General features: G+C 43.6%; 1 protein-coding gene across 1 annotated transcript in view; it reads left to right on the top strand.

The window, feature by feature from the left end:
* dpysl2a (dihydropyrimidinase like 2a) overlaps positions 1 to 14,158 on the top strand; it is a 47,203-nt gene extending 33,045 nt beyond the window's left edge. Inside the window, exons 8-14 of the mRNA XM_029637715.2 lie at positions 7,079 to 7,199; positions 7,674 to 7,830; positions 8,873 to 9,014; positions 9,268 to 9,438; positions 9,969 to 10,148; positions 10,282 to 10,474; positions 11,192 to 14,158. Coding sequence (XP_029493575.1) covers positions 7,079 to 7,199; positions 7,674 to 7,830; positions 8,873 to 9,014; positions 9,268 to 9,438; positions 9,969 to 10,148; positions 10,282 to 10,474; positions 11,192 to 11,283 — 1,056 coding nt within the window. The 3' untranslated portion in view covers positions 11,284 to 14,158. The remainder of the gene's footprint in view (positions 1 to 7,078; positions 7,200 to 7,673; positions 7,831 to 8,872; positions 9,015 to 9,267; positions 9,439 to 9,968; positions 10,149 to 10,281; positions 10,475 to 11,191) is intronic.

The following is a 14,158-nucleotide window of genomic DNA, read 5'->3' as shown; positions in this document are numbered from 1 at the left end:
ATGGTGTGTACCTTCTCCCGCTTCAATTTCGCTCTGCCCTGCCTAGCATTTTCTGTTTCCTTTATCACTGTTCTTTTAATTAGGTCTAGTTGGTTGTAATTATTTAGCCTACCCCACCCAGAGTAGCCTATATCTAGTTTATATTCTACTTTAACATTAGGATATGTAGTTTCTATTTGAAATGACTAAATGTATTCAGGGATGTTTTAGGTAGGTAATCCATAGGTGACTGTAAAACATATTTTTGTTTTTCTTGGAATAGGAACACCATAATATAAATAAATACATTTAATTAATCTAAAATATCAGAAATAAACCGTAAATAATAAAGGCTAGTATCAGCTTCTTTTCATAAATAATAGGGAATAAATCATCTCAAACTGCAGCAATCAAATGATTTGCGCACAGAAGCAAACGCCAATAAGCTTCACATGCGCATTAAGCATGGGAAATGCGCTTTACAAATTAAATATTATTATTATTATTATTATAAAGACAGGTGAGAGAATGAAAACAAGTAGGCCCTCAGGTCATGACACAATACTGTCATCTGCAGGAAGATAATGAGATTTCAACATACAATAGGGACCGGCACAGAGTCCAGTAGGACAGTGTCACAAGGCTACATAGTCATATGCCTACACTTCATTGCTGAAGAGAATACACTATAGAAAGAGCGATGTGGATTTTTTTAGGGCTGATTCCGATACCAATTTTTGCCGGTAAAGTAGGCCGATATTTTATATCATTAAATTTGAAAATGTTGATGACAAAATCATTTTATTTGGAAGGTAAATCTCTTAATTAACTAGGTAAATCAAGATGCCATACAATAGGCTTACTCACAGTACAGGTGAATGCATATTCAATAGGAGTGTGTGCATGCATTGAGTTATTGAGCTTGTTTTGACTGATTGGTGGAGTCTGATGCTTCAGATGACAAACAAATAGGTTTGCCTTCCATTTGGGACTGATATTATCCTACTGATCAACAACATTCTCATAGAAGCATCACTACAGCATGTCACGCCTGTATGGAAGGACATCATAATGGCACTGCTGTTAGTTTGAGAATATAAAATCACATTCAAGGCAAATGGGTCCAACATAACGTCAGGATTTGTGATCACAGATGTTTATGAAACTATAATTTGTCATTTTCAGTGATCAGGATTCTTAATTTTTTTAGCTGTCAGGCCGCATCTTGAAACAACTCAGCTGCCAGGACGAAACTCGAAACAGCTCAATTGGCCAGTTCAGCTCTCTGTCAAGAAATAGACAGGTTATAACTTGATCCTACTGCTACGATTGGATGAGCGACTGTAACTTAATTCCCATTCATATCTCCTCATCCCGTGTTGCCAACTTTGCAGCTAGATTTAATGAGTTTTCAGACCCCTCCAGTGACTTTTATTGACAAAAGAGTATAGCGACAAATGTAGCTACTTATTAAGGCTGCCTCAGCGACTTTTGTTCGATTTTTTTATCGACTTCCCTGTTTGTGCCCGATCGGCTGTGTGTGTGCGCACCCATCACTTGTGCCCGATCTCCGGCCTCTTCGTTCCGCCCCTCCCCCACCTCTCGGTAATCTCCCCGCTGCAGCAGCGAGTGAGGTAATTCAAAAAATATATATATTTCTTTATTTCACCTTTATTTAACCAGGTAGGCCAGTTGAGTACAAGTTCTCATTTAAAACTGCGACCTGGTCAAGATAAAGCAAAGTTGGGTGGGCTATTTACAGATGGGCTATGTACAGGTGCAATGATCTGTAAGCTGCTATGACAGCTGATTAACGTTAGTGAGGGTGATATGAGTCTCCAGCTTCAGTGACTTTTGCAATTCGTTCCAGTCATTGGCAGCAGAGAACTGGAAGGAAAGGCAGCCAAAGGAGGAATGGCTTTGGGGGTGACCAGTGAAATATACTTGCTGGAGCATGTGCTACGGGTGGGTGCTGCTATGGTGACCAGTGAGCTGAGATAAGGCAGGGCTTTACCTAGCAAAGAGTAGATGACCTGGAGCTAGTGGGTTTGGCGACGAATATGAAGCGAGGGCCAGCTAACGAGTGCATACAGGTCGCAGTGGTGGGTAGTATATGGGGCTTTGCTGACAAAACGGATGGCACTGTGATAGACTACATCCAATTGGCTGAGTAGAGGGTTGGAGACTATTTTGTAAATGACATCGCCGAAGTCAAGGGTCGGTAGGATGATCAGTTTTATGAGAATGTTTGGCAGCATGAGTGAAGGATGCTTTGTTGCGAATTAGGAAGCCGGTTCTAGATTTAATTTTGGATTGGAGATGCTTAATGTGAGTCTGGAAGGAGAGTTTACAGTCTAACCAGACACCTAGGTATTTGTAGTTGTCCACATGTTCTAAGTCAGAACCGTCCAGAGTAGTGATGCTGGACGGGCGGGCAGGTGCGGGCAGTGATCGGTTGAAGAGCATGCATTTAGTTTTACTTGAATTTAAGAGCAGTTGGCGGCCACGGAAGGAGTGTTGTATGGCGTTGAAGCTCGTCTGGGAGTTCAGTTTGGACACTGTGTCCAAAGAAGGGCCAGAAGTATACAGAATGGTGTCGTCTGCATAGAGGTGGATCAGAGAATCACCAGCAGCAAGAGCGACATCATTGATGTATACAGAGAAAAGAGCCGGCCCGAGAATTGAACCCTGTGGCACCCCCATAGAGACTGTCAGAGGTCCGGACAGCACGCCTCCGATTTGACACACTGAACTCTGTTTGAGAAGTAGTTGGTGAACCAGGCGAGGCAGTCATTTGAGAAACCAAGGCTGTTGAGTCTGCCGATAAGAATGCAGTGATTGACAGAGTCGAAAGCCTTGATAATCCTTAAGATGTTTCTACAACTTGATTGGAGCACACCTGTGGTAAATTTAGTTGATTGTGTGTTTTGAAAAAGGCACACACCTGTCTACATAAGGTCCCACAGTTGACAGTACATGTCAGAGCAAAAACCAAGCCAGAGCTTCCTAGAGCTGGCCGCCCAGCCAAACTGAGCGATCGGGGGAGAAGGGCCTTGGTCAGGGAGGTGACCAAGAAACCGATAAACACTGACAGAGAGCTGGGAGAACCTTCCAGGAGGATAACCATCTCTGCAGCACTCCACCAAGCAGGCCTTTATGGTAGAGTGGCCAGACGGAAGCCACTCCTCAGTAAAAGGCACATGACAGCCCACTTTTGTGAGTTTGCCAAAAGGCACCTAAAGGACTCTCAGACCATGAGAAACCAGATTCTCTGGTCTGATGAAACAAAGATTGAACTCTTTGGCCTGAATGCCAAGCGTCACGTCTGGAGGAAACCTGGCACCATCCCTACAGTGAAGCATGGTGGTGGCAGCAACATGCAGTGTGGATGTTTTTCAGTGGCAGGGACTGGGAGACTAGTCAGGATTGAGGGAAAGATTAGCGGAGTACTATCCCTACGATGAAGCATGGTGGTGGCAGCATCATGCTGTGGGAATGTTTTTCAGTGGAGGCGACTGGGAGATTTGCCAGGATCGAGGGAAAGATTAACAGAGCAGTCCCTGCCACTGAAAGTACAGAGAGATCCTTGATGAAAACCTGCTCCAGGGCGCTCAAGACGTCAGACTGGGCTGAATGTTCACCTTCCAACAGGACAACGACCCTAAGCACATGGCGCCAATAGATAGGGCCGCCATGCTTCCAGCCCCTTGGCAACTTTTTAGTATTTGGTTTTTTGATGTGTTGTTTCTTACATTATTTGCCCAGATTTGTTTTGTGTGATTACAGACAGCCGGGAAGAACTTTTGCATATCAGAGCGGCGGTAACTCACCAGCATTACGACCAGGAATAAGACTTTACCGAATTGGATCCTTTGTTCTTAACCCCCAGGGCAATTAAACTGATTCCAGAGGCTGATCCAAAACATCGCCGGCGGAGAAGAGGTATTCGGAGTGGACTTCTAGGCGCACACAACACCCGCATCCGAGTATATTGCTCGCTAATGTTCAGTCTTTGGATATTGAAGTTGATGAGCTCAGGGCGAAGATTTCCTTCCAGAGAGACATCAAGGATTGTAACATACTCTGTTTCACAGAAACATGGCTCTCTCTGGATATACTGTCTGATGGGTTCTCAATTCATCGTGCTGACAGCAATAAATATCTCCGCGAAGAAGAAGGGCGGGGTATATGTTTCATGATTAACTACTCATCGTGTGATTGTGATAGCATACAGACACTCAAGTCCTTTTGTTCACTCAGCCTAGAATACCTCACAATCAAATGACGGCCGTATTACCTCCCAAGAGAATTATCTTTGGTTATAGTCACAGTCGTGTATATTCCCCTTCAAGCCGATATCACAACAGCCCATAAAATAACTTCACTGGACTTTATGCAAACTGGAAACCATATATCCTGAGGCCGCATTTATTGAAGCTGGGGATTTTAACAAAGCACATTTGAGGAAAATGCTACCGAAGTTCTGTCAACACTTTGACTGCAGTACTTGCACTGCTAAAACACTTGCCCATTGCTACTTCAACTTCCTTCAGCAAATCTGATCATGACTCCGTTTTGCTCCTCCCTTCCTCTAGGCAGAAACTCAAACAGGATGTACTCGTGCTAAGGATTATTCAACGCTGGTCTGACCATTCGTAATTCACGCTTCAAGATTATTTTTGATCACTGGGACTGGGATATGTTCCGGGTAGCATCTGAGAATGACATTGATGATTACATTGATACGGTAACTGAGTTTATCAGGAAGTGTATAGGAGATGTTGTACCCACTGTGACTATTAAAACCTACCCTAACTAGAAGCCGTGGATAGATGGCAGCATTCGCGCAAAACTGAATGTGCAAACATGGCAGAATACAAACAGGGTAGTTATTCCCTCCGTAAGGCAATCAAACAGACAAAACGTCAGTGTAGAGACAAAGTGGAGTCGCAATTCAATGGCTCAGACACGAGACGTATGTGGCAGGGTCTACAGACAATCACGGACTACAAAGGGAAAACCAGCCACGTCGTGGACACCAACGTCTTGCTTCTGGACAAGCTAAACACCTTTTTTGCCCGCTTTGAGGATAACACAGTACCACTGACACGGCCTGCTACCAAGGACTGTGGGCTCTCCTTCTCCGTGGCCGACGTGAGTAAGACATTTAAGCGTATTAACTCTCGCGAGGCTGCCGGCCCAGACGGCGTCCCTAGCCGCATCCTCAGAGCATGCGCAGACCAGCTGACTGGAGTGTTTACGGACATATTCAATCTCTCCCTATCCCAGTCTGCTATCCCCACATGTTTCAAGATGGCCACCATTGTTCCTGTACCCAAGAAAGCAAAGGTAACAGAACTAAATAACTATCACCCCGTAGCACTCACCTCTGTCATCATTAAGTGCTTTGAGAGACTAGTCAAGGATCATATCACCTTTACCTTACCTGTCACATTAGACCCCCTTCAATTTGCTTACTGCCCCAATAGATCCACAGACGATGCAATCGTCATCGCACTTCACACTGCCCTATCCCATCTGGATAAGAGGAATACCTATGTAAGAATGCTGTTCATTGACTATAGCTCAGCATTCAACACCATAGTACCCTCCGAGCTCATCATTAAGCTTTGGGCCCTGGGTCTGAACCCTGCCCTGTGCAACTAGGTCCTGGACTTCCTGACGGGCCGCCACTAGGTGGTGAAGGTAGGAAACAACACCTCCACTTCGCTGATCTTCAACACTGGGGCCCCACAAGGGTGCGTGCTCCGCCCCCTCCTGTACTCCCTGTTTACCCATGACTCCGTGGCCACGCACACCTCCAACTCAATCACCAAGTTTTCAGACGACACAACAGTAGTAGGCCTGATTACCAACAATCACGAGACAGCCTACAGGGAGGTGAGGGTCATGATTGGCTCCTTTGTTTTGTTGACGTTTGAGTGAGAGGTTATTTTCCTGGCACCACACTATCCTATTCTACTGTATCTTAGTCTATGCCGCTCTGACATTGCTCATCCAAATATGTATATATTCTTAATTCCATTCCTTTACTTCGATTTGTGTGTATTGTTGTAAAATGGTTAGATATTGCTTGTCAGATATAACTGCACTGTTGGAGCTAGAAACGCAAGCATTTCACTACACCCGCAATAACATCTGCTAAACACGTGTATGTGACCAATAAATTTGATTTTGATTTGATGACAATGCAGGAGTGGCTTCGGGACAAGTCTCTGAATGTCCTTGAGTGGCCCAGCCAGAGCCTGTATTTGACCCCGATCGAACATCCATGAAAATAGCTGTGCAGCGACGCTCCCCATCCAACCTGACAGAGCTTGAAAGGATCTGCAGTGAAGAATAGGAGAAACTCCCTAAATACAGGTGTGCCAAGCTTGTAGCGTCATACCCAAGAAGACTTGAGGCTGTAATCGCTGCCAAAGGTGCTTCAACAAAGTACTGTGTAAAGGGTTTGAATACTTAAGTAATTGCAATATTTCAGTTTTTTCAATTGAATCCATTTTAGAATAAGGGTGTAACGTAACAAAATGTGGATAAATTCGTGGGGCTGAATACCTTCCGAATGCACTGTATTTCCAATTAAATGGAATATACCATTGCGGATAAAGTTCAGAATTACACGATTTAATGTGTACAACATCTAAAGACCTGCATGACTATACTGGGAGCGTTTGCGTTTTCTAAAATGACTTATTTGAGTGTTTTTGGAGCCTTTGTTCATGCTTTTTCGGAACCCCTGTACTCCACAACAAGGAAGAGAAAGTGAATCGCTGGTTGCAGTATATAAAAAATATAAAAAGTTAAATTGCAAAAATAAGTGTCTGGATTTTTCTATGACATGCTATTTAGAGATTTGGTTGTTAAAAAGCAAACTTTAACAGAACTCACTACAGAAGTAACTGAACAGCGAATGTGGGAGTCAAGTCTCTTGAGTTTTCTTTTCCTAAGCTTGCTTCTTCCAGAATGCCTATTCAGCATTTTGGTAAATGCTGCAGCAGTGAAGAAGTCCGTAACTCAACATGAAGGTCACTGAGTCTGGTCTGAACTCCCTTTCTCTGTGTCTGTCTCTGTTGTGTAGGTGGAGGCAGAAGCAGTCAACCGGTCAGTCACTGTGGCCAATCAGACCAACTGCCCCCTCTACATCACCAAGGTGATGAGCAAGAGTGCTGCTGATGTCATCGCCCAGGCCAGGAAAAAGGGTAATAGTAAAGAGAAAGAAGTGTGGTGATGGACTACTGTAACATGTTTTCTATTGATTGCTCTCTGTGGTTTGTGTATCGTAACTACTGTTTAATAATAGTAATGTGTGTGCTTACATTTGTCCTATTTCACACGTGCGAATTGGAAATTCTTTTTTTGCATACCCCATTGCCCCTGAGAAACCCCTGGAGAGTGTGGTCAGAGCCAAGGATCAGCCATTATTGACGGCGATCCTGAAGCAATAAGGGTTAAGAGGGAACATTGACAGATTTTTCACCTAATCGGCTCAGGGATTTAAACCAGCAACCTTTCGGTTACTGGCTCAGCAGTCCTAACTGCTAGGCTACCCGTCCGTTAAGGTACACTAAATGTCAAATCGCATATAAATGATTCCCCATGTAAATCAGTCCTGCTTTGGAGACAGGGCACAAGCCCTCTGACCTGGTGTTTTGCTGTGTTCTGTGGTACTCTAGGTGCTGTGGTGTATGGAGAGCCTATCTCTGCTAGCCTGGGCACGGACGGAACCCACTACTGGAGTAAGAACTGGGCCAAGGCAGCTGCCTTCGTCACCTCCCCACCCCTCAGCCCTGACCCCACCACCCCTGATTATCTCAACTCACTGCTCTCCTGGTAGGTGCTCCATTTACACTATGTACCTCTACTTAACACAGAGATATGCAGTAATCATGTGTTACTTACACACATCCTCCACCAGAAGGTGATATGTCATTCTAGCCTCCTGGGGCTTCATTTATTAAAGGTTTAAAAAAACATCCAGTTTTCCCGCAAAGGTTGGTATTTATCGATTTTGAAAAGTGTGTGTGTGTGTATCTCCACGCAAATACCTTGATGTTTCTACTTTTTAAGACTTGAACATTAATTCCCCCCGTGCCCATTCTCTCAGGCAGTCTTTGCCACTCTTCACACTTTACTATTCAGTTGATTTAAATAGTAAAGAAAAACAGTCCAGATGACTATGCTAAAGTCCCTAAGAGGAGATCGCATAGCATCTAATATGTTTATTTTACTTTTATTATATAGGCCTAAATCATAATCAAATTGCAGGACATGTCTCTCTTTTTCTGACATAACTGGTTTGAATTATTCCCATTACACAACAAATAGTAGGCTACCATTTATCAATCGCTAATTCAATAGCCAAGCATGCTCAAAAGTAAATAGGCCGTTAACCTCGACAGTAAGTGACAGTACGGGTAGGCTACAGTATTTTTGTGAGATAGGATTAGGAGCGCGACATCGTAGCCAAGCCTATTTTTAATTTCAGATGCTATACCAGGGGTGTCAAACATAAGGCCCGCGAGGGGGTCCAATCGGGCCCGCCAGTGGTTTTAGTACAAACAATAACAACGTTTTATACATTTTTGGCGTGGAGAACGAACTCGGTATACTTTAAGATGACTAATCCAATCAAAACTGTGTAGAAAATGATAATGGACCAACATTCATACAGTTTCTTGACTGTTTCCAGCTCACTAATAATCACAGAAATGAAAACTAGACAGTCAGGGAGAATTTTTTTAAAGAAATGTACGCACAGTTGATAAATGAGGCCCATGGAAAGTCATATTACTCAAGACAAAACATGCAAACGTAAGACCTATGAGTGGAGTGTCTCATTCTCTCTCTCCCTCCATCCTTTGTTCCTCTCCAGTGGTGACCTGCAGGTGACTGGTAGTGCTCATTGCACGTTCCACACCTCTCAGCGTGCTGTGGGCAAAGACAACTTCACCCTCATCCCAGAAGGCACCAACGGCACTGAGGAGAGACTCTCCCTCATCTGGGACAAGTGTGTGGTGAGGCACATTCTACTGACCTTTTTCTGCTGGTTTTCCTACAATCAAACATACCACAATCAAACATGCTTCTTTCAAATTGATCCTGTCTATGTAAATAGATATAGATTTTGTAGAATTAACAATGAATTTACTTTTCCAGTTTGTGCCGCAGTCATTCATGTCATCAAGGGGTTCTCAGTTGTTCAAGTGAACATTTGCAGCTGTCTTGTTAGTCAGGAAGTGACAATGCCTTTTCTTCTGATTCCCTTAGGTGACTGGAAAAATGGACGAGAACCAGTTTGTGGCTGTGACCAGCACCAACGCAGCTAAGATCTTCAACCTGTACCCCCGTAAGGGCCGCATTGCAGTGGGCTCTGACGCCGACCTGGTCCTCTGGGACCCAGACGTCAGCAAGATCATCTCTGCCAAGAGTCACAACCTGGTGAGCCTGGCCAACCCACACTGTACTAACCATATCATAACCGTGGTGTTTATACATGGTTTTAGTCCCACCTACTGTATGTAGGACTCAGTTTGGATCAAACAATTCTTCCACATTTTCATATGAAACATTGAAGCCTTTTTCCTACGAAGCGTTGAGACAAACCATTAAGTAAAATCTACTGACCTGAAATGACTTGTTAGAGAACAGCTCATGCAGACAGGGCCTGAGTTATCCCTCAATGAGTCACCGCTTTCTTTCATTTAGAGGAGCTAGCTGGCTACATCAGCACTAGTTTCTCCTGATGATGTCAGCTGAATGCCACAGTTACCATGCTGGCACAATTCATTGAATATATAAGGGCCTAGACTAAAGTTCATATGGCAAAAGGCCTCAAATCTTTGAAATGTTTTTGGGGGTTTGCAATGTGCATGTGAAAGTAGAGTAAGTGCTGTCTTTCTCTGTGATTTGCCCTCTTGTACTTTGTCAGTGTATTTGAAACTCTTCTCATCAGAGCTCTTCTTTTGCAGGCTGTGGAGTATAATATCTTCGAAGGCACCGAGGTGCGTGGAGCTCCCCTGGTGGTGGTCAGCCAGGGCAAAATAGTGTTGGAAGAGGGCAACCTCCATACCACTGAGGGCTGTGGGCGCTATGTGAGCCGCAAGCCCTTCCCTGACCATGTCTACAGGAGGATAAAGGCTCGCAGCAGGGTGAGTCTATAGTGCAGTGAAACTGACATTGAATAGAATAAAGATTGTTGATTGTTTACCATTCTCACTGACAGTGATGAACTTGAACAGCCGAACTGATGCTGTTATCTCGTCTGTCTTTCTGTCCTCCCAGCTGACGGAGCTGAGTGGGGTCCCCAGGGGTCTCTATGACGGGCCAGTGTGTGAGAATGTGACACCTAAGGTCATGACCCCGGTCACCTCGGTGAAGACCTCACCAACCAAGCTGCAGCAGCAGCAGCAACAGCAGCAGCAGCAGGCTCCCCAGCCCGTCCGTAACCTGCACCAGTCTAGCTTCAGCTTGTCTGGTCAGTACAGCTGAACGTTTCTCTCACAGCTCCACATGGAATATCAGTAGGAATAGCATAATACTAAGATGTGTAAGCACACAAGTATTATCATTTGGCCTGAAATTGTGCCATATTGGGTTTGGCAGATGCCTGGAGAACAGTACCTGCCCCAATGCATATTGCCAACTGCAAAGTTTGGTGGAGGAGGAATAACGGTCTGGGGCTGGTTTTCATGGTTCAGGCAAGGCCCCTTAGTTCCAGTGAAGGGAAATCTTAATGCTACAGCATGCAATGACATTCTAGACTATTCTGTGCTTCAACTTTGTGGCAGCATGACAACACCCCCATGCACAAAGCAAGGTCCATATAGAAATGGTTTGTCGAGATCAGTGTGGAAGAACTTGACTTGCATACACAGAGCCCTGACCTCAACCCCATCAAACCCATTTGGGATGAATTGGAACGCAGAGTGCGAGCCAGGCCTAATCGCCCAACATCAGTGCCCGACCTCACTAATGCTCAGGTGGCTGAATGGAAGGAAGTCCCTGGAACAATGTTCCAACATCTAGTGGAAAGCCTTCACATAAGAGTGGAGGCTGTTACAGCAGCAAAGGGGGGACCAACCCCATATTAATGTCCATGATTTTGGAATGAGATGTTCGACGAGCAGGCGTCCACATACTTTTGGTCATGTAGTGTAACTGACTTTTTTTCTCTCTTCTCTCTCATGCCCAGGTGCGCAAGTTGATGATAACATTCCCCGCCGCAACACCCAGCGCATTGCGGCGCCCCCTGGTGGTAGGTCCAACATCACCAGCCTGGGTTAAGCTCTACTGTCAGCTGAGCTAGAGAGGAGAGGAGCAAAGCAGGAGGATCCACCTCAGCTCCCAGACCAACCAACAAAGCTTCATCTATTGTGGTCCCGTCTCCCTGACTTAACTGCAAGCTGGTGGTCAAAAACACTCCATCCATCTTCATCCATACTTAACCGCTCTGCCACCTCATTCAAAGAAAAAAAAAATAGCACTCAATGTTTTGTTTTGTATTACCTACATGCCATATGCAATCTTTTCATTTTTTTTAAGGAAGAGTCAAGTGAATTTAGAGAGTTCTTGATGTTTTTCTGTATATACACTGAGTGTACAAAACATTAGGAACACCTTCCTAATATTGAGTTGCACCCCCTTTTGCCCTCAGAACAACCTCGATTTGTTGGGAAATGGACTCTACAAGGTGTCAAAAGCGTTCCACAGGGATGCTGGCCCATGTTGACTCCAATGCTTCCCACAGTTGTGTCAAGTTGGATTGATGTCCATTGGGTGGTGGACCTTTCTTAATACACACAGGAAACTGTTGAGCGTGAAAAAGTACACCTGGCACTTACTACCATACCCAGTTCAAAGGCACTTTTGTCTTGCCCATTCACCCCATTAACAGCAAACATACACAATCCATGTCTCAATTGTCTCAAGGCTTAAAAATCCTTCTTTAACCTGGCTCCTCACCTTCATCTACACTAATTGAAGTGGATTTAACAAGTGAATAAGGGATCATAGCTTTCACCTTGCCAGTCTGTCATGGAAAGAGCAGGTGTTCCTAATGTATTGTTAACTTTATATATATATATATACACATACACACACACAATTTAAGTTTAGTCTTTGATTACATTTTGGCTTTTAATTGTACAAGAGGAGCTGTGGATTGTGGTCTTGTGGCATTTGATGTATCTACCCTCTTAGAAAAAAGGTTTTCAAAAGGGTTCTGTGGTTGTCCTCATTGGAGAACCCTTTTTGGTTCCATTTAGAACCATCTTTCTAGAACCGAAAGGGTTCTACTTGGAGCCAGAAAGAGTTATCCTATAGGAACAGCCAAATAACACTTTTAGGTCCTTTTTTTTACATCGTACTATTTAAGGGCATTATTGGTTTGACACCAAACAAGAAGAATCACTTCTTATTCCAAGAAGTGACCCATTGCATTAGATCACTGTCAAAGACACATGCCATATTTAACTATAGTACATTGGTTATTGTTTTTCTTCCATCCTATAAGTAAATGGAAGGTTTCACAAATGTTTTTACATTTGAGGCTGTAAAATAGTGTTGTTGAAGGAACTCGGATTACGTTTTTACCTCACTAAGTCAGTTTGCAGTATTTGTATGATTTTAAAACAGCTGTGAGTTCTAGTTATTGTCCTTCCATAGCCTGTCTTTCTGGTCAGTATTACAACAGAACTTTCAGCTGAACAAATTCAATTCTATCTTCCTTTGCTGCACTTTTTGTATTGTTGTAATGTTTTTGTTGTTAATATTATACATTTTTGATCGTGTCTAGAGCTAAAACATTACTGTAATCTGAAATATTGACTCTTAGATCTTAGCTTGTCTGCTGATGGAATTCGCAGAAGTCAAGGGAGATGGTTAAACCATTCATCTCCTCACTCCCCTCAGTCTGAACACCTTTGACACAAAGCATGCACAATACATGGCAGCAGGGAGAACCTTCACCCCCCCCCCAAAAAAAACTGCCGAGACATTGCCTCTTTTTCCTCCATTTTCTTCTCTTTTCACGAGCTGTCTGAAGTTAAAGGTCGCCGAGACACCAGGCTTCCTATAATCACACTGCTGTTTATTTTCTTATGACACTGACAGCCATGCTCGATAGAAGGTTGCCCCTAACAACCTCTCTGCACCAGGTGCTATTTGATCAATGCTGTGTATGTGCAGATGGTGGTGCCTACTTTTTCCACTCAACCACAGCAATTCAAGCTTTGTGAAGCTACTTTACGGGGGAGCGGAGTCAGCTATTACATGACACGGGTCTTCGTTTTCTATCTGCTAAAGTGCAAAAGGTGAATCTGTGGAAATGCAATGTTGATTTGTATTTGATATGTTTGTTTTTGTTGTTTTTTCAGATTGTTTGTTCAATATCACTTGCCTGCCTATTCTATAAAGTATTGATTGATAGTATGCTTTAAGAACCATGTATTTATGAAAAATACCTGTTAAGCACTGTCAGTGACCAAGCTAGTACAAATACCTGTTAACCTCTGTCAGTGACCAAGCTAGTACATGTAGTGCTTTGAGATCCAGTGAAAAAAAGCTATGATAATGAAATCCATTATTTACACTAATGATGTGGTTTGACTCCTGTCCTTATTGTTGGAGTCACTAGAATAGCACCTCTCAGCCCTGTGAGTGTTGACGATGGGAGCCACTTTTAACAGGTGCTCGCTCCATCATCACTCGCATTACCCTCTTACCTATTCACATTAGACCTTACTGTTAGTGCCACGCATCAGAGCATGAACAATGTTACACTAGAACACAAGCCAATGTTTATTAACCACTCACTCGACACTGTGAACGGTACAGTAGGGACATTTACAGTAGGCTCCTCATTTCTCTGACCAGTTCTCTGTATACTGTACAAGTATTGTATTCTTTCCTCCTCCTTGCCTTGTCAGGTATAGGTTGTTATGCCAAGCTATGTGTTGTAAGTAAATTGCCGGTGGGGAGGTTTCCTATAGTGTTTGTTTTTTTATTTCTGATTTTTAGCACTGTCGTTGCCCTCCCATCTTGTGATGAACTGTTGATCATGTATGTTTTGGGATTTTGAAATACTTATTCCTGACGACGTTGAATACTATCAGTGTTGACTTAAATGGTTTTAAACATAAAAATAAAAAATAAAACAATT

The sequence above is a fragment of the Oncorhynchus nerka genome, linkage group LG27 (assembly GCF_034236695.1).
Source record: "Oncorhynchus nerka isolate Pitt River linkage group LG27, Oner_Uvic_2.0, whole genome shotgun sequence".
Lineage (NCBI taxonomy): Eukaryota > Metazoa > Chordata > Actinopteri > Salmoniformes > Salmonidae > Oncorhynchus > Oncorhynchus nerka.
This window is presented reverse-complemented; position numbering and strand designations above follow the sequence as displayed.